Source organism: Electrona antarctica (genome assembly GCF_951216825.1).
Source record: "Electrona antarctica genome assembly, chromosome: 18".
NCBI classification, from domain to species: Eukaryota; Metazoa; Chordata; class Actinopteri; order Myctophiformes; family Myctophidae; genus Electrona; species Electrona antarctica.
In genome coordinates, this window is record NC_136799.1 from 38,644,868 (window position 1) to 38,669,192 (window position 24,325).

The window sequence follows — 24,325 nt, forward strand, 5'->3', positions numbered from 1 at the left end:
TGTGGGTCGTTCGGAAATCCGCCAGAGGGCGCCAAATGCGGGGTTCTAAAGGGTAATACCATAGATATATAAACTCTAGATGGCTCAAGGCGGAGTTTCTGACGTCGTTCACCCGGCAGCCATCTTACTTCGGGGCTACAGTACAGTATGTTCAATGGCAGCTCAAACAGAAACAGTCATAACTCGCTCAAATCTTGACGGATTTACAAACGGGTTGGTTTATTACAAACGTTGTCAACGTGTCTATGATTCGATGTATCTGCTTAATTTGGCACCAAGCAGAGAGCACCTCGGTGTCTATTGCTTCAAAACCTGCATATTAACTCATTTTTGGCCATAAACAAGAAGTTGAAGGAAAAGATTAAGTCTGTCACATCAAGACCCCTTTTCAAATAATTATTTTTAACTTAACTACTTTAAACTTAACTTAACTAATTTTACATGATAAAATGATGTCCCTATCTATGCCAACCCTGTATCCTTAAAGTAGGGGGGAATTAAATAGAAAAGCCTTTAAAACATTACATTTTAATTAAAATTCGGTTGATTACCATTTTATCAGTGAGGACCAAGTATGAATTTTAGGTTGAAAATGGATGAAGTCGTCCTTAGAGTGAAAATAGAAGTGAATTCAGTTGTTTTTCTGTTTCTGATTTTATTCACAAATTACAGTTCAATAGTGTATCAATATTTCACCTCATTATTTTTTGCATAACTTTAACATAATCACATCATAGACCAACTATAGAAAAACATGTACAATATAACAATAGAAAAGCATGTATACGTGCACAACCAGTGCCCCTTAAGTAAATGCCCTAATAATGAAAATGAGTTTGTGAGCATATGCATATATGTAGATATTATTTACATGCAGCATACATATAATCGTAATCATTTAAAAAGATTGTGTGAAAGCTGACTGCACTGAGATTCAAATCAAGGCATTTAAAGATATTATGATGGTAAACAAAATGTGTCTGGGATTTGCTCCTGGCGAAAGGGCTTCAATACTAATCACACAGATTGTCACATTTCACCTGCAGCCCTTTCAACTCAGATCACATGATCTCACATTTTGATGTCATCATCACTGATGATGTCGCAGGATTTCCCCAGGATGTGTCGATTACAAATTTACATATTATTTACATGTGCGCATGCACACACACACACACACACACACACACACACACACACACACACACACACACACACACACACACACACACACACACACACACACACACACACACACACACACACACACACAAATTACTAACACATATATTTTTCTTTTTTGTTCTTTTTACAATAATCCCTTGGATTAAAACTAAAATAAATAGTTAAATAAATCCTTTCTCTTCCCTTGAAAAGGGAATATTTTTGCTTTATAGCTGAAAGGAGTTTGAAGTGTGCATGTTTGTTTCAAGGCAGAGCATTATTCACAAGTTGCTTACCTTGATACAGATTTGAAAGGTTTTAAAGCACATTTAAAAAAAGTTGCATTGAAACCCTTCTCAGTAGCATAAACAAGCATCGATGCAATCTGTCATTAGCTCTACAAAAGTAAACATTTGCTTAGAAGGCAGTAATTAAATTGACCTTAATGAATATGTCTAACTAATGCTTTTCTAAATAGGCTTTCCCACCATAAATATTTAAGTAGTCTTTATAATGCCTTTACTGTGGTAATAAATAACTACTTACAGTACGTATTACTTAAAAAATATATTAACAATCATTTAGCACTGCTTCATAAATCTCCAACATAGATGGAATAAGTTCCTGGCAAAAAAAGAAAGAATCATACTGGTACATTTCTGTCTGAGCACCATCTAAATGGAAAGTGTAACAAGTGCAGCTTTCCTCCAGTAGACATAATACACAGGCTAGGTAACAACCCATTCCAATCTCAGATACAGCCTTGTAAACACGCTAACACACAAATACAGTACAAATCACAGATGAAGGCTATGATGGTCACAGAGGATGAAATGGCATTAACTGTCCACTAGAGGGCCCTGTGAACCTGTGCGTTCCAATGGAGCGGGCCTTTTTGCGTTTCTGGTAGCCCGCAAGCAGCCAGCCAGCCACAGTGTGGTCTGTGGTCTCTGCTCTGTTAGTCCAACTACATCCAAAACACACACAAGACCCGTCCAGCGTCCCAGGTGGTCGCTTCCCTCTGTCCAGTTTGTGCAAACACACCAGACAGCGGCAGAGGCCGTTTGGCTGACTCCATCTTCCCTGCTTCGCTGGCTTTACACCACGCTCCCCAGCTCCGTGGAGTCTGACTCTGAATCATCAGCTTCAATAGCTCTGTGGAGATACAGGAGGGCAGCCAACAGTCAAACACAAAGAATGTGGCTTGTCCCAACGGCACTGACACAGCAAAGTAGTTTGTTTTATTTACATTTAGCCGTGGCAATATTCTATACATTTCTGAATGCAGCGCCTCAGTGTCAACCTATACTAAGCATCTATTCTCTCCTGGTTTCTGAGTTATCTGTAGCCTGGCATTGCCAGACTGATCACATGGGATCACTCGCAAGTGGAGGAACTAAGTAACTAAGCTAAGTGATCTGTGTAACAGAGACGATTGTGGGCATTGGGGACTATTACCATCCTGGATGTCACTTGACTCACATCAGTCCACATGTAAAGACACTTGCTCTAAATGTTTTGCTCTAAAAGTGTGAAAAAACATATTCTACATTTCAGCAGTTTATACAGTATGTTCCTTCTTGTTACCGTTTGCCTGCGACATACAGTACAGTATGACATAACTGAATTGATATTTTATCCAATCAGTAGTGTGTGTACTGTGTATGTGTACTTGTATTACTATTGTTAGGGCCTAATATAATAGAATTGTGAGGACAATTTGGTCCTCACAATAATCTTTAGAGTTGGGCTTACAGCTAGGAAAGGATTCCGGTTGGTGTTAGCGTTAGGATTAGGGATTTATTTTAGAGGTTAGGGGTTGGGGTTTGAGGTATGTCTGATCCATACTTGCTAAAATGCATTTTTCTATGCACCGGTGTTGCAAATTGAAAATAGCCAATCTACAAGATCACAATACATGGCATTGTGAGTTTGTGGATTGCCTTGCAACTATGGAACGATGTCCTCACACACGCACAGTAATAAAGTGCGTGCGCACGTGTGTGGCATCACTCACAGCCTCTCCTGCAGCAGCTTGCGGTTGCATTGCCTCCTCTCCTCGTCTATTGGATAAGTCTTGAATATCAACAACCCCACTGCAATGAGAACGACAGGTGCAGGAGACACCAGCATCTTAAGGGTTAATGTCACGGCCTCTGGCTGTGAACAGCCCCGGGTCACATAGCCTGCAAAGCTGTGGAGAAATGTAAGGAGAAGAGGTGGTTACTGTACATGCCGGCTCAATTATGAGTTGAAGGATTATGTTATTGTTGAGCACATGACTACTGTGCTGGAACGCAAATATTAGGCTACACTAATCTCAAACCGTGATCCTACAGACAACTATAATCTAGTTTTTCTAGTCATGTAGACAGATTTACAGAACCTGAGTGCTGATAATTAGTTTTGACCATGTCTGTCAATAAATAGAAGGCAGGGAATGAAACTGGTCTGTGATGCTTCAATCTAACAGTTAAAAGACACGAGAGGGATCGCTTTAAGCACAATTTAAACTTCGTACGATGGAGCATGTGCTGTGGCCTTCAGTAGGCATGTCGCCTTGCGCAGCCGTGGCAATAACCACAACCTCAACTCTTTTGTTGCTTTAATACAAGCACTCTTCATTCATTAAGTCTTTGTTTTAGATGTGTTAGTAGTGTTCAGTTTTTCTAAATTGCATTGCTTTCAAGTTCAACCCTCCACAATCCAAAACATATCACTGAGTGATATTTTATTGCCAGTGTGTTATTGGCATGGCTCAAAATGCCACGTGGCAAATCACGATGCGCTGTCAGAACTACTGTTGTGTGAATGCTATTAATGTTGGTCTGTATGGACCCGGTAAAGCAGTCACTCTAGAAAAAAGTGCTTCAACGCAAATGAGAAGTTAAAACAGCTGGTGACGTGTCTCTGAACAGGCTGTAGGACAACAACATGGACGTCGACTCACTCCAAGCTGAGTGTGGAGACGCCTAGCGACACTCCAGAGGCAAACTTGGTGAAGAAGACGTAGAAAGAGTAGAAGATGGCTTCAACGCCGTGGATATCTGGGTTCCTCACCTTGAAGTCGTCTACCACATCTGGAAGCATTGACCTGCAAGGGAGGGCAAACACAGTATATGAGTGGAAACACTAATAAACTAATAAACAAATTACTTCCACTCCCAGTGGAGTGGGTGTACTCCGAACAAACAAAGACTGTTTATTTGTTTGAATCTGATTTAGATCAAACTTGACATATGAATTGGGGTAGGTCACAGGGCAAGGTCAAAGTTCAGCCCTCTTATACACAGCATGTAGTAGCAGGAGTGTAGCATCTGTCATTAAAAGGTGTGTGTAACGTCTGAAGAAAACTCAATACTTACCAAGGAAGGAGGAAAGCTGCAGCTACACTCACACCAGCCGCCACTGAGACCATGTACGAGATGATGATATGACTCTCAATGCAGACGATCAAGATCATGAAAGGAACTGCCCACTGTGGAGAGAGAGAGAAAGCAGTACATGAACACATGACTAAACTCACTGCTCCCCAAACGTCACAGACACAACCTTATAAAGACGTGTTTTTGTGCCAATGCATCTGTACACTGCTTACCGTGATGCCGATGTATACGGCTGTCTTCTTTCCAAAGCGAGTCAGGAACCATTGCCAAAATGGAATGGATACAGTTCCAGAAAGCTGGAGAAGATACAAAGTATATGTGTATTAATGCTATATGCCATATGCTACAATAACCTTAAACCATTTTGGGCGGGAACCCCTTTTGGTGTTTTAAGCATTGTTATAATTTAGCTATTGAAAAATAGCAGATCTACAAGCTCATAGCGCGCCACCGAGTGGCGCGCTACGAGCTTGTAGGTCTGCTATTTTTGAAAAAAAGTGAAAATAAAATTTAAAAATAAATCTTTTTTTTTTTTTTAATAATTTGGGGACCCCCTAAAATTATTTGGCGACCCCCCCCGAGGGGTCGCGACCCACGGGTTGAGAACCCCTGCTAGATGGGTCTGCTTGTCTGTCTGTCTGTGAGTCTGTGTGTCTCTCTCTCTGAGGCTAATCTCGCGAACCGCTGGACCAGTCGGTGGCAAATTTCCTGTGCACGTAGCCAGTATAAACAAAGCACCGCTTGGCTGGTGTTAATTTGGGAACCTGCTTGTGGGAACGGCACAGCCAGGACACGCTGACCACTGGACGAAGGGGTCATGGGAGAAAGTCACCATAAATCTAAGGGGCTTTTTATTTAACCATGCAGGGGGGCGAGTGACCCCTGACCTGTAGGGGAAACGTGGTCAACCAGTATGTCAAAAGACCACACAAGGACAAGCTTGTCACCAAGAATTCTGCAGTCTGGGAAATGTCACATAACTGGCCAAGATGGATCAAAGACGGCAGCAAATATTTCATTTCTTTCTATTGCCCACCTCTCTTAACGACTTTTTTTAAATATTTTACAAAGTTTTAAAACTATATATATAGTATATTCATCACATCACAACATAGTGAGCTTGTAGATCAGCTATTTTCGCTATTTTAAATTAAAATTCACATTTTGTGGAATTTCTTTGAAATGCTTTAACATTTTTATCATTTAAAAAAAAACATTAAAACCTTTGCCTATGATGACATGCTCAAAATAGACACCAGGGTTAATGTGTAATGTTGTGTAGTTTTTCTTCCAAGAGGCAATAAAGCAGAAACCAGTGATGTAAAACCAATGAGAAGGATGGGACAGAGAATCAGAGTTGCCATGGCATCGCTCTAACAGATCGCCCAGGCTACAAAAGCTGTCTGTCCTCGCCTCTCCTGCTGTCCTGCATGGAGTGGGAACACAGGGGACAGGTTCCCAGGGATCCCGACGACACCTCCTCTCACCCTGAAAATTATTTCCCTTTCAGTCTGCACAGTCATCCTTCTCCTCATGTGAAGGAAGCCCCTCAACTAATGTGTAATGTGAGGAGACCTCCGTGGCAAACAACATTGAATAGAAAGATTTGAATCTGGTTAAGGATGGAGGAGATGGAGATAATTCTACTGATGTTGACTAAGACCAGCGGTTCCCAAACTTTTCCAAATAGCCGCGGCCTCTGGCTGCGGAGCCACGTGTGGTTTACAGTACACGACAGACGAGGGTCAAGAGTCGCACACATATAAAGACAAGAATCTCCTGCAGCTCGACTTTCATCGTACGTCGTCTCTCATATCTTATGGACACGTGACACTGGATCAATGGGATATGGATACTTCCAGGGGGCTGGAGGTCAACATAGCAAAGGACAAGCCTTTTGTCTTAAATGGTCTGGGTGGTGATGGGCCCAACAGCCGGGAAACGTCATATAAGCATAAAGTGAGTGAGAGACAGCTCGCTGGAGCTGGCATCACATTAGTTGCTTCCGTGCTCCCTCCCAGAAGGAACATGGGCTGGCGTTTAACCCCAACCTGACAGTGTTCATTTCATTATAGGCTAAATTTAAAAAGATATATTATCGTCAAAAGATATTTAAAATACAATTATTAATTAATTCATGATGATGATTTTATGATGTCACCAGATGGTGTTCAAATGATGAATTGTGCAATAATGTGAATTAACACACTATACATCTATTAACTATTAATCAATACATTATTTAATTCATATAATTATATAAAATATTATAATTATTATATTATTCCCCAAACTTTGTATAGTAGCCATCTAGACTAGAGGCTAGCTCACGGTATGACGTGATGCGACTCTTTGTGAGCTTGTAGATTGGCTATTTTCGCCACACAACAGCATCATACGACAACATATAAAATAGAGCTTTGTGTTTCAAATCCCACAGGGGGCACAAATGTCTTTTACACTACAACATAATCAGACGTGTACAGAAGTTGCCTGGACTGTGTCGATGTGCTGATCGTTGATATTATCAACAGTTTATTTGTGTACACAAGCTTACGTGTAAACTAATCTCTCAAGACAGATTCTTCTGCTGAAAGCATAAACTGTCAGCACCACTGCCTGGAACATGTAGTGTTGTTGTTAGTAGAAATAAACACTGAAAAGCCCGGGAGGAAGTGGACTAAGAAAGGGGAGGAGCCAAACCAAGTTCCTGTTTTTACGCAAAAAAGCAGGTGATGTGATATTTTCACGTTTTTATTTATCGAATTGGATTATTATAATGTTTTTTAACCTTCATTTAACCAGTAAAAACCGCATTGAGACTGAAGTCTCTTTTATAAGTGTGAACTGGCCATGAGAAGAGGCAAAATAAGTGACAAACATACAATGCTCATAAATACAGTACCCACTACCGAAGAAGCTCAAAGGGAGAACAGGAACGTCTAATAACGCAACCAATAAAGACTAATAAATAAAAACTAAGCAACGAAATTTGCTAGTAAACTCAAAAGCAAGAGAACCAACATTTGCTATACAGTTGGGTGCCACCGATATTGTCCCTTATCATTTGACCCATTTAGGCCTGACCTCAAAATTTTAAAAAATCCTTCTAAATCCTCCAGTTTTCTGAAATAAATATTTTCACGATTTTTCAAAAATAGCAGACCTACAAGCTCGTAGCGCGCCACTCGGTGGTGCGCTATGAGCTTGTAGATCTGCTATTTTTCAATAGCTAAATTATAACATAATGTTTAAAACACCAAAAGGGGTTCCCGCCCAAAACTGTCGCAGATCACGCAAACCTCAGCAAAAAGAAAAGGACAATATCGATGGCCTCCAACTGTATGTCAAAGCAGGAGCAGTGTTTGGGAAGTGTGCCAATGGCAATCCTTTTAAAGCTCACTAGGGGAATCACAGAAGCCAATTTGAGTCTGGTCTGTAGGTCATTCCACGACCAGGGTCCGAAATAAACAAGGCTTTTTTTTTCCAGCCTCAGATTTTGTTGGGGGCACGACGTAGCGCAGCCAAGCATTTGATCTGAGGTTTGAGAGAGTTTTGGACAAGTTCCCAGAACTTTAACACCTTGAACCCTAGCATCCCTATTCTGGGGGAAACATTCGCCAAAAACAAAGTACAGAGCTGGCCCTGTAAGTAACTATAAGTATTAGATTACTAGAGCTGTTAAGAGATGAACTCACCATGATCACCAGGAGGATGTTCTGGAAGTTGTTCCTGTGGCCCAGGGCGTATGTAATGAAAAGTGCAAAATTTCCCTCCAGAAGCTGTCAGAGATAGAGGAATACAGACATAGTATGAGGGGTTAAACACCCATATTGCTGCTTTTGGCCATAAACCTTGCATGTCCATATTTCATCATTTGTCGTGTTTTTTCATAAATTATTCATTTACTATTTTATACTTTATCACCGTGTCCTTTAAAAGTAAGGAAAATTGATGATCGACAAGAGTTACTAGTGAGCTTGTAGATATGCTCTTTTTGCTATTTTTTCAATACTTTGAATATTTTGGTGTATAATGACATGCATATATGGACGCCCAAATAGTCAGTCAATGGGTTTTATTAATATTTAAATCAATGAAAAGTATTAGCAAGAGCTTGTGGATAAAATAATAACTGCACTGGATCCTTACACAGGTTCTTAGGCCATTTCCTGACTATTTTGGACAAACAAGGTTTCTGCCCGACGTGACATGAAAATGACTTCTGCAGCATGTAGTAACAACAGTCTTACCATGAAGGCTAGAGAGGTGAAGAGGAACCCCATGACCAGTTTGATGTAAGGTCCGTACCCCATCACCAGCCTCAGACCTTGACTGAAGGTTATGGGTTCTTGATTCTTGATTCGCCCACTCTCTAGAATATGCCACCATAGATGAAAGAAACAGTTATGCGGCTTAGGCCCACAGCGCCAAGAGAACAACAATACAATCATATCCATTCAGGGTTTTGCTTTCTCAGATTTTATATGTTGTCAGCTTTGGTCAGATGCTTATAGGGTGCACTGCAGTCACACCGAACTTTGACTCTGCCTATGCGGCGCTTTTCAATGGGTGGTTTGTTGCCTTTCGCGGATTTACCACAAAAAAAAGAAAACGCTCCGTTCCCATTGAAAAGCATTGGCTAAATCCACCGCACTAGGCAGAACATCAAAGTTCGGTGTGACTGCACCCTAAGTTTTAAGCATCTGACAAAAGCTTCTGATCATTTACAGGTTACAGTTACAGGTTCACTCCATCATTCGCACCTTCCTTCTCCTTTACTCCTATGAACAAGACGGCTGCACAGAGGACGTAGATAGCGCAGATGACACCTGAGGCTATCATGTAGGCTTGTTTCTGTACACAGGAGAAGGACGGAGACACAAGACTTAACTTTAAAACCATTTTCTCAATGCCATAAAATACATCTTTAAAAAGAGCTCCAGGGACAATAAATGACATGTAGACATTTAGCAGAGTAAGCGTGAACCCTGGTCAACAAACAAGGTAAACTGTCACATAAGTAGAGTTCAAAGAGACCAATGTAGTGCCTCAGAGTAACTAGGATACCAGGTAAGCACCAAACCTAGCATCTGAACAATATGGTATCTAAATATTTTCTTAGATTCTTTGGGGGCACGCACAAAGTCCATAGACTTGGCTGCCACATGACACATAGCTCCCCTCAAAAAAGGTGACAAGAAGGGATAAACCAGCTTCTAATGAATGGCATTTTTCAAGATTTGTTTTCCAAAGACAGCACAGTGGACAGAGACAGTAAGGAAAGAGAGGGGGTCTGTTGGTCCCAATATCCAAACACAGTGGGTCATAATCAGATGATATGCACAGTAATGTCTGTCGCTAACTGCAAACCAAGCCTACACGGAGCGCATCCGCTTTCAAACTGCTCCCGTGGTAATCAGTGAGAGACTGCACAGACTCACAGTGCACACTGGACGCGTCCTCGCAGAGCTGATGCCCTACCTTAACCACTTAAAGCTGCGCTATGCGAGTTAGGCCCACTGCCTGAAGGTCAATTTCTCCTGTGAGTATAGGTGTGGAATACTGAGGCCCTTGGCCTGCTGTCGGCCAGCTGCCAGCCTAGTAGTTTGCGAGATTAGTGTTGCCAGACCCACAGAGACAGAGGCAGACCCTGGCCCGGCCGAACACATGATCTCCTGGTGGAGATAATTACTGACATTTGATGACTGTCATCACCATATGGTGTTCAAATAGACAGGGGATGCGGCAGTTTGCTGACAAACAATAGCAACGGTCACAAATGACATTGATCTGAGGTGAAAATTATGTCACATAATTATACGTAGTTCCCCCAATATTACTAATCCTATATACTAATCCGACATATAGCGATATCAGTAAATGTTTACTTTGTACTGAACTTTGATGACCCTTCTTTTAGTTACAGATACAGAAAAAGAACAGTGAAATTCATTTGTCAGGGCTCCTCAGACTTGCAGTTAATTAATAAAAAACAGTATTACAACTATATAAAAACATCACCACATAATAAAAAGCTAAAGTGTCAAAATAACCTTTGTGTATGTCAAAACGCTATTTACCAGACACACCATCATACTTCATGGTCGCTATATTGACCATCATATATGGTGTGGAATATACAAGTGATATTTGAGCTAGAATACAGCATTGACTCAAGAGGAACTAGGTGACAGACAGCTATACCCGCTTGCTACTCAGAAAAGCATGAATGGTTTGTGTAGAAAATCATGGTTCAGTAAATTTTTTACTTTGTACAGAACTGCTGGGACAGCTTGTCGTGGAGTAATCCATAAAGTAGATACTGTTGTAGAGCCATGGAATTCCAACATTAACACTCACCGTCTCATCCAGTGAAATTTCAGAACGGTTTCCCCTGGACATGGTTTGGGAAGAATTGTCGAAGACATCAAACTCTGTGGGGATGCAGTCGGCAATGGCCCCGCCCACTATCTGCCCCTGGATGGCCGTGCCGACCACCGTGCCCAGCACCTCCACGGTCATACCTGAGAGAGATCAGGAGAGGAATGAAGACATGATGAAACCCTCGTGATGAGGTTCAGCAGATCACACTGACTAGTCTCACTGGCAGAAGAATGCAAAATAAATGACCAACTGCAGACTCTTGCTTTTGTGTGATGTTATACGGTCAGAAGTGGTAGCCAACTACAAGAACAATATCCCTCTGTGTCAAACAATGATATTTCTTCAGCACACACGAGTCCCGACAACCCGACTTAATAAACAGTAGCAATTGTTTCCTGGCAGACCACCAGCATCAAGTCGAAATGATGAGTCGAGCTTTTGTTTTCACAATGTAACAACTGGCATACATTCAAAAGCCATCAGACATGCAGTCTCATGTTCTCCCCGTGTCCCCTAGGCCTAGGGTAGGTACTCCCACAAAAACATGCAGTAATCCTGGTTTCTATACTGCCTCCCCAATGTCAGCCGGGGCGCCTGATGGAGGGGAAAGGAACTGGTTGGAAAAACGTGTTCCTTCCACGCTATATACCACCGGGGAAATTCCCCCCCGTCAGGTGATAAAGAGGGATGAGGAGTGAGCGCTCTACTCACTCCACTCTTCATGCATTGAAAAAAGCACGAGCTCAGTTCGGGGCTCTCCCCAGGTTGTATTGGCAGAGGAAGAGTACTGCCCAGGATTACAGTTTAGGCAATTGGCACCGGGTGAAATAAATATGGGTTACAAAATGATGGGATAATAATAACTACAATGAGACGGCCTACTTACGGTAGGCAGTGGCAGAGTCCCTCTCCTTCTGCTCTGTGCTGATGAACATGGTGAGAGCAGAGTACGGCACATGAAAGCACTGTCAACACAGAACAGAAACACATTGAGCTGTCTGGTCCTAAAACACACACAGCGCATATAGAATGATGTATCAGAGTATTATTAATATGGCGGTATACTGACTGTCTGCATTGACTGGAAGAGACAGTAGACGACCAGGTACCAGAGCACTTTCCCCTGCTCCACCGGAGGAACGCACCAGATCAGGAAGTAGGTTAACACAGCGAATGGGGTAGATATAAGGATCCTGTGAAGACAGGTGGATAGAAGTCTTTGAGCAGTGATTCTCACCCCCCCAGTTTGATATGCATTAGGATTAGGTCATGAACCCTCATTTGGTATGATTTTCTGTTATCACTGGTGGTACCCCAAACTACACTGTAAAACACAGAGGGCAGTATTATGCGTACCAGGTCTTATTACTTAACTTAAGACCTAGAGCCGTGATCAATGCCATTTGGCTATTCTGAGTGGCCAAACAGCATTGACCGACCATGCCTCCAGGTCGACCATGCCTCCAGGTCTTAAGTTAAGTCATAAGACCTGGTACTTAAGACACGCATAATACTGCCCTGAGTGTTTATCTAACTCTTAAAATGTACAAATGTGTACAGTACAGAGAGTTACAGTCCCATAATCCATAACGGTTAATTTGGACCACTGGTGGTCCCCAGAACTGACGTTGAGAAACAAGTGATTTAGAGCAGTGGTTCCCAAAGAAACCACTAGTAGTTTGGTTCCCTGGGACCCAAACTAATGAAATAGCAGATCTACAAGCTCACAACACGTCGCTTTGCTTTGTTAGCTTGTAGATCAGCCATTTTCACTACTACTGAAATATTTTGGTTTATGGAATTTCTTAGCTTTGTCTTTTATTTCTTCATGAAATTACTGGAAAACGAAATAGATTTTTTTAAATTCATGAAACAATTAATTGCTTTTAATTGACGTAGATCAACGCCAATCGCGGAATGGTTCCTGGCCCACTGTTTGGGAAACAGTGATTTTGAGGATCAAATGATATGATGAGAGGTGGACACTTTTCACTTTTGCACACTTTGATGGCATTTCTGTGTGTCTCTACTAAACTATGGAACATTTCTGCTACCCCTGTACAAAAACATATAGGCCTACGGTAGAGGTACTGTAAATTGTGATCGATTCCCTTTAATATCAATGCAACAGTGTTATGTAGGTGGTTCTATGCAATATGTGTGGCAGCAAAACCAGAGGGACATTCAGGTGTCATGGCAGCAACAATGAAACACAGGAGAGATATAAGATGCAAAGTAAAATAAAGTATCTACAGGTATATGATATCTCTTTATAGAATGGATCACTAGAAGTGTATCCCTGCATTAGGACAATTAGCCTGGAACTTTCAAATGAAGCTGGTACAACATATGGTCAAAATGTCTCGGCTTAGTCTAATAAAGTCTCTCTAATGAAGTATACCGACTGTTAGAATGGCCTTGACCTTCCTTTCATTCCTGTTCTTACAGTTACTCTCTTTATTACTTCCACCTGGGTGACTTGTGAGTGGGTCTTTTCTCTTTTGTGAATAATCCCCCTAATCCTGACTTGTTTGGACTCATGTATTTAGAGGCCAAACAAGGAACCGTCTACACACAAACTAGGGCAGGAGGGAACCACTCCACATTCTACTGGCACAGCTCACCCTGCTCTCCGCTCCATAGCCTTTATTTCTGTAGCTCTGTACTGTGGGTCTTCCAAACTGACCTGACTAAAACATTTATTGGGGGTTAGTCGGGGTTAGTCGGTTTTATGACATCAAGCCATCTCCATATTTGGATAAAGCTTCAGCCAGCCCAATCCAAATAACCTGCTTTGACTATCAATGTAAATATTAAGTTATAAATAATAAAACAATATAGCCTACACAATGTGTAGGGAAAAATGTGGGAAAATATACAGTCTACTCAACTGGCAGCATGCACAAGAAATGGCACACATTTCCACATTTCGATCCAGTGGTTTGCGAGATTAGACCCGGACTGGACAGACAGACAGACGTCTTATAGACGGCTCGCCCCACATGGAGTAACACGGTATAAACAACAACAAAACCCCTTCATGCTGCCTTTTGCACTTTACACAAACTGGAACCAAGTGCTTCCATGTGCGGTACAGTTAGTGCAGTTCACCGACCACTAGGTCAGCGACGCAACTCAAGCTGCATTGGGGTGATGATGAGCAAAGCAAAGCAAAAGCAAAGTTACTATATTTACCCAGGGTATCTGGGCTAAGCTCAAGAACTTGTTTCCAGCCAGGCCCTGCTCATAGAACATTTCATGGTAGTGGTTCAATGCCTTGCTCAAGGGCACTTCAGCGGTGGTAATTTTAACGTGTCGGACCGCTGATTCGAACTGGCGACCTTCCGGTATCAAGACCGCTCCGCAATCCGTTCGGCCACCGCTGCCACTGAGTACACCTGCTGCTGCCTTGTCAGTATTTAAGACTCACATGGCCGCTTGGATGGGAATATTCCTCAACAGAACATGTCTGTGCCAGCATCCACGGGTACAACACAAGGTCACGTCAGATTTGTTTTTTTACATATCTGATGTACAATATACGTAAGCACGATTCATTCCTGCACCGAAAATACGGAGTCAAGAATGTCACGCCTGTGGTTTTTATACGGTATGTCATTTATTTTATCTCAGGCGTCAGCCCATACCGACCACAATTAAGATTAAAATAATTTGTTTGTTAAAAGGTTGAAGCTCTATATTCTAATATTAATCATTGCTAGTGTGTTTGTTCAGCTATGTATAGTAGAAATACATTTGCAGGCTGGGATACCAATTTTATCCAATCAGAGAGAACCCCATAAATAGAATTCATCAGCCTCACCAGCAAACATAATGTATCAGCTTTACAAGTGTTCCATCCCAAACTGGTTCTGTATCCTGAGTTCCCGACCCGAAAATGTATTTTCTCTTTCCAAAAGAGCTAGAGATACGGGGCCCATGGCTATTGCTGTCAGAACACAGCGATATTCAATGCTTATTTTAACTAAAACAATATCACTGACCTCACGCCACCTTTAACACTGAGAGTTTTATTGTGGAAGTGGCTGGAAGCTCGTGCTCCTCGGGGGACAGTATCATAATACACACACTGTTTATAGAACATGACACACTAGTCACACACACACACTAGTCACACACACACACACACACACACACACACACACACACACACACACACACACACACACACACACACACACACACACACACACACACACACACACACACACACACACACACACACACACACACACACACACACACACACACACACACACACACACACACACACACACACACACACACACACACACACACACACACACCCCCCTCCCTATTGGCTGACCCAATCAGTTTAATGAGAACTAATGGCTTCATTTAGCTGGAGATGTGAGGTCAGATTTCATTGGCTGTGTTTCACAGTCACACACTGATGCGATTGGCCGATTGTAGAAAAGATCACAGATGCCCGTAAACATGCAGAGGTGAGCAAGTCACTGGCAATGACCTTGAGGCGAAATAGAACGGGGAGGGATGTAGTTAATAGCATTATCCCATTATACATCTAGATTGCTTTTTCAATCAACTGAAATGTCAATTTCAACAATTCTTAGTTTAGACAAATTTGTTATTGTAAACAGATCCTTATCAGAGTTTATCTCCTCATTCATGGACAGGATTTGTTACAAGAGACGGTCGTTATATCCGCTCACAAGCTACCGTCCACGGTCCACACAACCATATCACAAGCTACCGTCCACGGTCCACTCAACCATATCACAAGCTACCGTCCACGGTCCACACAACCATATCACAAGCTACCGTCCACGGTCCACACAACCATATTCAAGCTACCGTCCACGGTCCACACAACCATATCACAAGCTACCGTCCACGGTCCACACAACCATATCACAAGCTACCGTCCACGGTCCACACAACCATATCACAAGCTACCGTCCACGGTCCACACAACCATATTCAAGCTACCGTCCACGGTCCACACAACCATATCACAAGCTACCGTCCACGGTCCACACAACCATATCACAAGCTACCGTCCACGGTCCACACAACCATATCACAAGCTACCGTCCACGGTCCACACAACCATAATCTAACAATGGCTTCATTGACATGCAGCCAAGCATCAGGCCCCTTCTTGACCCGTGGTAACCTCTCTCCAATCCTCAAACCCCCCCCCCCATTCATCCCCTCACAGCATAGAGCGCACACGGACCTGAATCCCGCGCTCCCATTGGCCTAAACTGGTGGTGTGTTGTGGGTTGGACCAATCGTGTAAGGAGAAGCCGGTGCTTTCCCCACCCCCCCCAACAGACATGCAGCACATGGCAGCCAGGATGGTATTCTACCGCTCAGTGACTTGCGATATGACTAGAATTTCCTCTGTGAAAACTGCAGAGGGGATGAAAGCAATCTCTCTCTGGCACATGCAACCTGAAACACTCTCACTCCTTCCGCCAAATACAAGGAGGGTCCCTTCCAATCCTTCTGGTAATGATTCTGTTGTCCCCCTCCTCAACAGTGTGAGTTTCAGTATATTATGGAACAATGGCCTCTATAATGTTTTTGGGTGAATAAATGTTGGGCATCCAACTGTGACCCTAGTGATAATGTCAGCAGGGAGTCAGCAGTGCCCTTCAATATGTATACAGAATTACATGTGAGAATAAATGTAGTACTAAAATATTTAGTATTTTCTCAGAATAAACTTGAAGAATTAGACTAGAAAGGCCTCATCGCTTATCTCCTTCACAGAGTAATTTACATACATTAATATGCTATTTCAACACAAAACACAATTCCTGAAAAATGTTGTCTTGCAACTTACTTGCATACAGCGGACTAATGTTAATATTTAACAACTGATTTATTGTGTACAAGTGTACAAATGTAAACAAATGGACCGTACCGTTCCATTAACCCTGGCAGTGTAAAATCTTAATTAAATTAACTTTGCGCAAGTGGTCAATCATAATGTTGTGCTTTGTTCTGTACCTCACCTCCTCGCCCTCCATCCTTCTGGCAGTCTGGCACACATTGGCAGACTCACCAGTCTCTCATATGCCTGCTTCAGTGCTTAGCCAGGAGCTTCAAAAAAGCACCGCCAGTTTACCACCGTTTCACACTTTTAAGTTCCAACAGAAGGAAAACCACCTGGATATTCCACTACTAATGAGATCTACTGAACCTAACAAGCTTGATTGTTCCGGACCTCATCTCCAGTCTGCACCCGTGATGGAGAACAATTGAACTGCTCTTAGTTGTGTGTGTGGAAAATAGAATCACTGTGGTACTGTGTGGCATAAAGAATAGGCTACAGGCACATTATGTGCATGCAAGTCAGGTTTGTATCGATTACATTGCTTATGCAAGACTGTAGACACAAGCATGGCATGTGTATACACATGCAAATGTGTATACACCTGCACCTGCACGCAACTCAACTCAACTTTGTCACATCACAGGTTAGCTCCAATCGGAAGTTCAGAACTGCTCCCTCTACTGTATAGCTCTGAGATGAGGTTCCACCACTGCGTAGGGAAGGTGATGTCGACACCGGCGAATATTGGCCATTATTGTAGATTCTTACCTTTTTCCGCATGTCGTATCCAAAAAGCAAAGGTGCCCCCCTCTCAGATTTTTTTATATATATATATATATATATATTTTTTTTTGACCTTTTTCTGTCTTTATTGATAGGTTGAAAGTAGATTGACAGGAAATGGGGAGATAGATGGGGGGGAACACATGTCCCCCCAAAGGCCGTCGGGATCGGGAGTCGAACCTGCAGCATGCTGGCTGGCTCAGCAGCCTGGGTGACCGTCTGGGCCGCTCTCAGATGTTTTAAATTTTAGCGGTCAAGAAACTCTAAGTGACGAGTTGAAACAAGCGTTTAAACCTCTTTTTTGTCAGCCGACTGACTAAAAAAGCCGGCACCAGATGCTGTGGGACCTTATCTCGGAGCTATACAGCAGATGGACAGGTTCCACATGGGGCTGATCACAGGTTGACAGGTATAAACCTGTGCAAGCCACGCATACATATATCTATTCTGTGTCACTGCAGTCACACCCCATTCTTGCTGTTCTCTTTTTAATTTATTTCCACTTCCATATTGTTGTCATGGTTACAGGACCAGTTCTCCATCTCATCCTGCCGGCTTCGATAGTTTATTTGTTAATCACGTTTCCTCATTTTTTTATTTCCTCTCCACTTGACGTCTCCATGCTAGACTAAAACACACATGTTGCTACAGTATGTGACTCAGGCACCTACCAGGGCATCATGCGGCCAAAACGCGTCCATTTGCTCCTGCTCACCAGGAAACCCACGGTTGGATCTGTCACTGCGTCCCAGGCCCTGCCCACGAACAGAATGATGGAGGCGTAGAATGGATCCAGCTGTGAGGAGTATGGTAGAGGATTGTGTTGAGAGATGACTTGATGCAATTTGAGCTTGTATTGTAAGTCTATGTCTTTATTATCCAACTACCAGAATCAGAGAGGCAACGTTGCTGTGTGTGTCAGCACATCACGGGCTGACCAGCACGCCACCTGCCTCCGAACTCTTCATCACTTCTCTGTCTATGATCTAGGCTTATTATGCCGCCCTCATTGTCTTCTCTTTTGTCCAGTTAATAATAAAACGCATTACTCAGGCACAATTCAACCACCTCTTTTGACCATTAGGCCCACTCTACTACGCGACATCATCAAACAGCGACGCGCACCTATGGCAACGTGATTCTACAGGCCACAGGTTTATACCTTACACTTTTTTTCCCGTGGCGGCCGGTCAAGCTTCTAGTTTTATTTATATCTGCTTGTCCGGGACTGCCGGTGGAAATGTTCTATATTTCTAATATTTTCTTCCACTTGAGCTTACTGCATTTGTTCACCGTCATCCCTGATTTAATAAACCATATCATCGTCGTCCCTGATTAAATAAACCATATCGTCCCTGATTAAATAAACCATATAAAACATAATCAACTCATATGCCACCGAAGGCTTAACATGGTGAAGGGGTCAAAAGGACCATGATAACAGTTGTGAAATCCCCCCGAGGATTTATGTGTGTGTTCTTGTAACGTCAATTATTTATGAACGAAGAACCAGTTGGCTGTAATGATGTGATCGTTCTGTCTGAATGGGCTGCATTTAGAGTTGTACAGCACACTGGCAGTCATAGAGTGGATCTTGTTACTGCACTAATTGAGTGACAAAGCAGAACAGTGGGAGTCTTGGTTAATGCGCTTGACTGCCATGGACTGTTAAAATGATACCAGGCTTTGTCATTGAACCTAAACAGAACCTTCTGGGAAAAGATTGAACTCAGTGTTAAGCTCACAGAGATATATAGGCCTACTTCAGTATTGTTCCTTTGGACTTCTTTCTTGCTTTGAAGGATTCCTATTCCTGCAGTGGTTGTATTCTAGTGCTAATCACACCCGTGTGAACTTAAGTGAGGGGCACTCTTATCATCATATATCATCTCATTCTGGCCAATCACAATTTGCGTCACTTTTGCCCTTACTTTTTATCCTCAATACGTACTTTGCTCAGCCAATCAAATCATCTCAATTCCGTGCTCAGCCAATCAAATCATCACTAAATTCACACAAACACACAAAGCTGGGCATAGCCCCTCAAAAAGAGGGTTGCACTCATGTCTCCTTGATGATATATGATATGATATAGTACTTTGTCAGTTTGCACTGAAATTTGTCTTGCGACCCAGCGGCCTTGCATGCAACACATTAATGTATACCACCCATAACACAAAAACATAACATTTAACATAACACATAGTTGGCCTTTATTTGTGCTGGATGGTCAAAAACTAAAAATGTGTTTGAATACAAAGTAATTGGAAAAGAGTGAATGCAACCCTCAACCATGATACACCATGTGATGCGGCAATGCACTGCAACTGGAAGCACCACCACCCCCTGCTCATGTAGAAATGGAAGTGAAGGGAACGGGGTGCGACTGTTTCAGTGGTGAATGTGTGACCGACAAAACCGTACGCACACCCACTCACTAAAGTTCCATGTGCCAGGCAGAGGTCAGAATCCAAAAAGAACAAGTCTGCACACTGGGTGATGCTCCAACATCATTGAACAATTATTTCTTTCCAGCATTTGGACGTGACGTTTCGAGCCTCACCATCTGATGAATTGCCAGTGTGGCTCGGACACTTCAAAATGGTGGAAACCAGTACATTTAAATCCTTGGAGACAACTTTATTCTTTTTGAATGTGTGACCGTAACCTTAATCAGGCATAAGGATAACGTACCGCAGTGGGTGCTGGCACACTATTCCAGATGATATTCTAATGGTGGTCTTTGACCACATTACATGCTACTGTGTCTCACCTGGGCCACATCCAGTAGGTATATCTGGAGGAAGAAGCCCAGAGCGCTGCCAGTGATCTGGTAGGGAGCTCCGCCGAAGGCATAACACACCTTACTGCACACAGACAGATGGGCTTTTTCTTTTTGGTCCCTCTTCTGGAAAAGGAAAGATAAATGAAAGCCAGTGTTAAAGTGTTAAAAGCAGAAACACCGACTCCAGAGAGAGGATTAGATGGAACAGAGATAGTCGTGTCATGGACTACAGAGAAGTTGAGTTCCGGGATCCAATTATGATTCGGTTGATCAGGGGCTTAGTGACTGTAGATTGTACACTAAGCCCTTGATCAACCAATTCATAATTGGATCACGATCATCTCTACAGTTAATGTCGAGTTCAGAGAGCTCACATTCCAAAGAGGGAAAACATGTGATGATTATCTCATCACTGTACAACAGTACACTTCTCAGACATGAGGATGAATCGTCCTCCTCCAGCCCTGCGCGTTTCTCGCCAACTTCACCCTTTATGAGCTCTCGAGGCCTGCCTCGTTCTCGCACTTTTGCCATCAGAAACGCTGTAATGCCTAATTCATGCTTGGTCGAACGAATGCCTTGCTGACCGAAAATACACCCGCTGGCCAAGTGGTCCAGGCACATGCCACATATATGTAGGCTTTGGCCTGACAGTGCATTGCGTGTTCGAGTCCCGTTCATGATGACCTTTGCTGCATGTCTCTCCCCCCTTCTCTCTCTTCACTTGATACTATCAATAAAGGCAGAGAAGCCAAAAACAAAAAAGAAAATAGCCGACCCATAAGCTCACAGGCGAGTCGCATCTGCGTTGCGAGCTTATATAGATCGGATATTTTCAGTCCATTTTCAGTTTACAATGTAGGACTGAGATTGGCCAAATCTCCCCTCACCTCATGCACTTCTCAGGATGTCAGATTACACACAAACCAACAACAGCGTTGGCCTGTTGGTCAGCTTAGAAAGTGGTGTGAGACTTGTCGGGTCACTGTAGTTCGCACACACACACACACACACACACACACACACACCACACACACCCCCCCCCCCCCCCCCCCCCCCCCGCCACAGCCATTGGCTCTGGCTGTTGGATGTTGCAGGCAGGGTGACATGTCAGGCCAAGCCTGAGGGCAGCCGACGAGTCAGCAGAGAGTCAGGAGGCTGTGTGTATGTTTACATCCTGTATCCATACAGCCAATGAACACCTACCATACGATGATGTCATGTCAGCCTATGATTCCATATACAAGAAACACACATGAGTGTAGCATCAAATTGACTAGACACCCGTCTCCTGTAGAGGAAGGACCTCTCCAGAGATGACAGACAGACATACAGACAGACAGAGGGTTCAATTAATCAATATGGCAATAATCATATCGTATTCCCGCCCAATAATCATACCGTACCGGACTACCGGTATGTTGTATCGTACCATATCGATACGGCAGGGGATACGACAGGAAATGCTGTCCGACAGACAGTTACGATATGATTAAATCGTTTGCATTTATACATCAAAACATGATTTTCAAATTGATTTGGAAACTTGAAATGTTCAGACAATATATGGGGTCCCCAGCAAAAGTAGATAATATAGCATTACAACAATTTGAACTACGATCCATTTATATGTTGGCGATTTAAAAATAGCAGATCTACACTTGTGAATCTGCTATTTTGAAGGAATATGGAAAAATATCTAAAATGTTGGTTTGATTTTTTTCTTTTTTTTAACAAAACATTTTCAGATGGGGGTCCTCAGCCAAATACATATCAATGTGGGGGTCCTTGACATGAAAAGGTTTGAGATAGATAGATAGATAGATAGATAGATAGATAGATAGATAGATAGATAGATGCCCCTATACCCACTGATGACAGAACATGGCTCACATAGCCTAAGTTTACCTTCATTAAACAAAAGTCTCAACAATGTCATGACTCATCACCGAGAAAACAGCCACCACACAATAAATGTCCATTCATCTCCACGGACACAGAGCAACGGACGCGTTTATAAGTGGCTCATGGTTCCAACTTCCAAGCAGGCTGCTAGTGCTAAACTAAACAGTAGCCCTAGAGTAGACTAATGAGCTCTATTGGATACAGCTTTACTGTTTAATTGAACACGCCAAATGCAGGAAGGAACATTCACTATTCATATCTGCAACTGCTCGTCGGCAGCTTAATGTTTTACCCACAATCGTATATGATCTCCTTAATGAAGAAGACTGCATGTCTTTATTATTAATGGTTTAAAGTAAACCGTTTAAATGAAGACATGGTTCCTTTAAAACCGGCATTCTAGGCTGCTATGAATGGACAGCTGAGCTGCATGAAGGTGAAGAACACAGATGGACGTGGACATGCTGGGTGGAATAAAATTCAAACCCCGCGTGGACAGAAAACATTAGATGTTTTAGCCTGCGACGCGTTATATAATGTATTATGAGCGTTAATATGGTGGATAAAATCGGCCGCCTTGCTCGATCCATGAACAATTAAATCCATGTGTAAAAGGCAAAACCATGAATTCTAGGGCTATCCACAGGACATTAAAACAGTCATCCCTACCTACGCTAACTCATGACGCCGTCACTTCACTTACCTTTGCAATTTTAATTCCATCTGCAGCACTTAACGGTTTCACCGGTAACAAAGTTGTAGCAGCATATTGTTCAGCACCCTCTCCTCTTGCCATCGCCTAATTAGATCTCAAGACGATGGAAAATTGGAAATACCAGATATTATTAGCGCTGTCTTATTTATTGATGGCGAATATCTTGCACAGCCAGCGATATACTGCGGACCGTTACAGAGCGGTGCGTCTTTGAATTTGATCAGTGCGTCCTCGCTCATTCATCCACTATTTCTCTCTCTCTCCCCCTCTCTGTATGACATACATACACTGTCACACACACACGCGCACACACAACACGAGGTGCGCCGCCTACGTCATTTAACCCTTTCAAGGTCGTTGCCAGTTAACCGTCTCTCTAGGATAAAATGCGCAATTCAAGCCGACATCAAATATTGTGGAGAATCGGAGATATCTATGCTGTGAATATTGTCTCTATAATGACTCATTATGACATGGCACATGCATGGCTGTCAGGATCGAGAATGTCATCTCCTCGGTTGTGTGTGTCAGTGTGTGTGTGTGTGTGTGTGTGTGTGTGTGTGTGTGTGTGTGTGTGTGTGTGCGTGCGTGTGTGTGTGTGCGTGCTGTGTGTGCCATTAAGGAGAAAGTGGAGGGAATAGATTAGGCCACACTACTTTGGAATTTATGAAACAAAAATCATGAGCTCATGTAGGCTAACTTACTTTCTGAGAACATAGACTTAAATGAGTTAGTATAGGCTTATTTATGGATTAAGCAAGTGATTTGTGCTAATGTTTTCGAATATATCGGTCCTTAATTCTGTCAACCCTGGTTACCAAAGGTGCACACTGCACAGCACACCAGTCCTTGTGAAGTGCCAGCCAAAAGGATAACACTAATACATGTTTTTGCCATTTTTGAGCAGAGGCAGTTCTTGACTGTTGGGACCATGTGCAGAAAATCCTATTTAAAAGGGGCACATTAAATGTGTCACTTACAATATATGCTAAGAATGTGCGTGTTTTTAATCCTTTCTTATTTCACAATTGTTATTTTTGTTTGGGGTGGAAGATTTTCAGCAGTCCAGATTTGAGTTTTTGGTTTAGTTTAGATTATATTTTCAGGCCCATTGTATGGTTGGCCCAGTAAGCGTCCCCATAATTTTCTTCTTTCTGGTTTGGATCTCCTACCCTTATTTTTGTTGTAATTTTAAAGATTGGGTACGCTTTTCTTCTTTTTGTTTATAATAAAGAGCTCCTTTCTTGGTATTCAAAGTCTAGTTCTAGTCTTAGTTCTGTGTTTGAGCCTTGGTTAAATAGAGACTTGAGGTATAACAAGAGAGGCATAACTCACCAATGTTACCAGTGTTA

At 42.6% G+C, this 24,325-nt stretch overlaps 1 protein-coding gene across 2 annotated transcripts; it reads right to left on the reverse strand.

Moving 5' to 3' along the window:
- Positions 1-641: 641 nt before the first annotated feature.
- LOC306941976 (sodium-dependent lysophosphatidylcholine symporter 1-B-like) lies at positions 642-23,269 on the reverse strand. Of its 2 annotated transcripts, none has more exons than XM_079527621.1 (14): positions 22,962-23,269; positions 20,342-20,476; positions 18,240-18,364; positions 12,007-12,130; positions 11,824-11,902; positions 10,914-11,077; positions 9,317-9,407; positions 8,804-8,925; positions 8,249-8,332; positions 4,763-4,846; positions 4,530-4,642; positions 4,115-4,258; positions 3,182-3,358; positions 642-2,319 (listed from the first exon to the last, which is right to left on the reverse strand). In XM_079527621.1, exons 1-14 carry the CDS (start codon positions 23,052-23,054, stop codon positions 2,262-2,264), a joined length of 1,593 nt encoding a protein of 530 aa, XP_079383747.1. In that variant the 5' UTR covers positions 23,055-23,269; the 3' UTR covers positions 642-2,261. The 2 variants fall into 2 exon arrangements, with proteins under 2 accessions (XP_079383747.1, XP_079383748.1); XM_079527622.1 differs by lacking the exon at positions 22,962-23,269 and adding an exon at positions 22,262-22,378.
- Between the last annotated feature and the right edge of the window lie 1,056 nt (positions 23,270-24,325).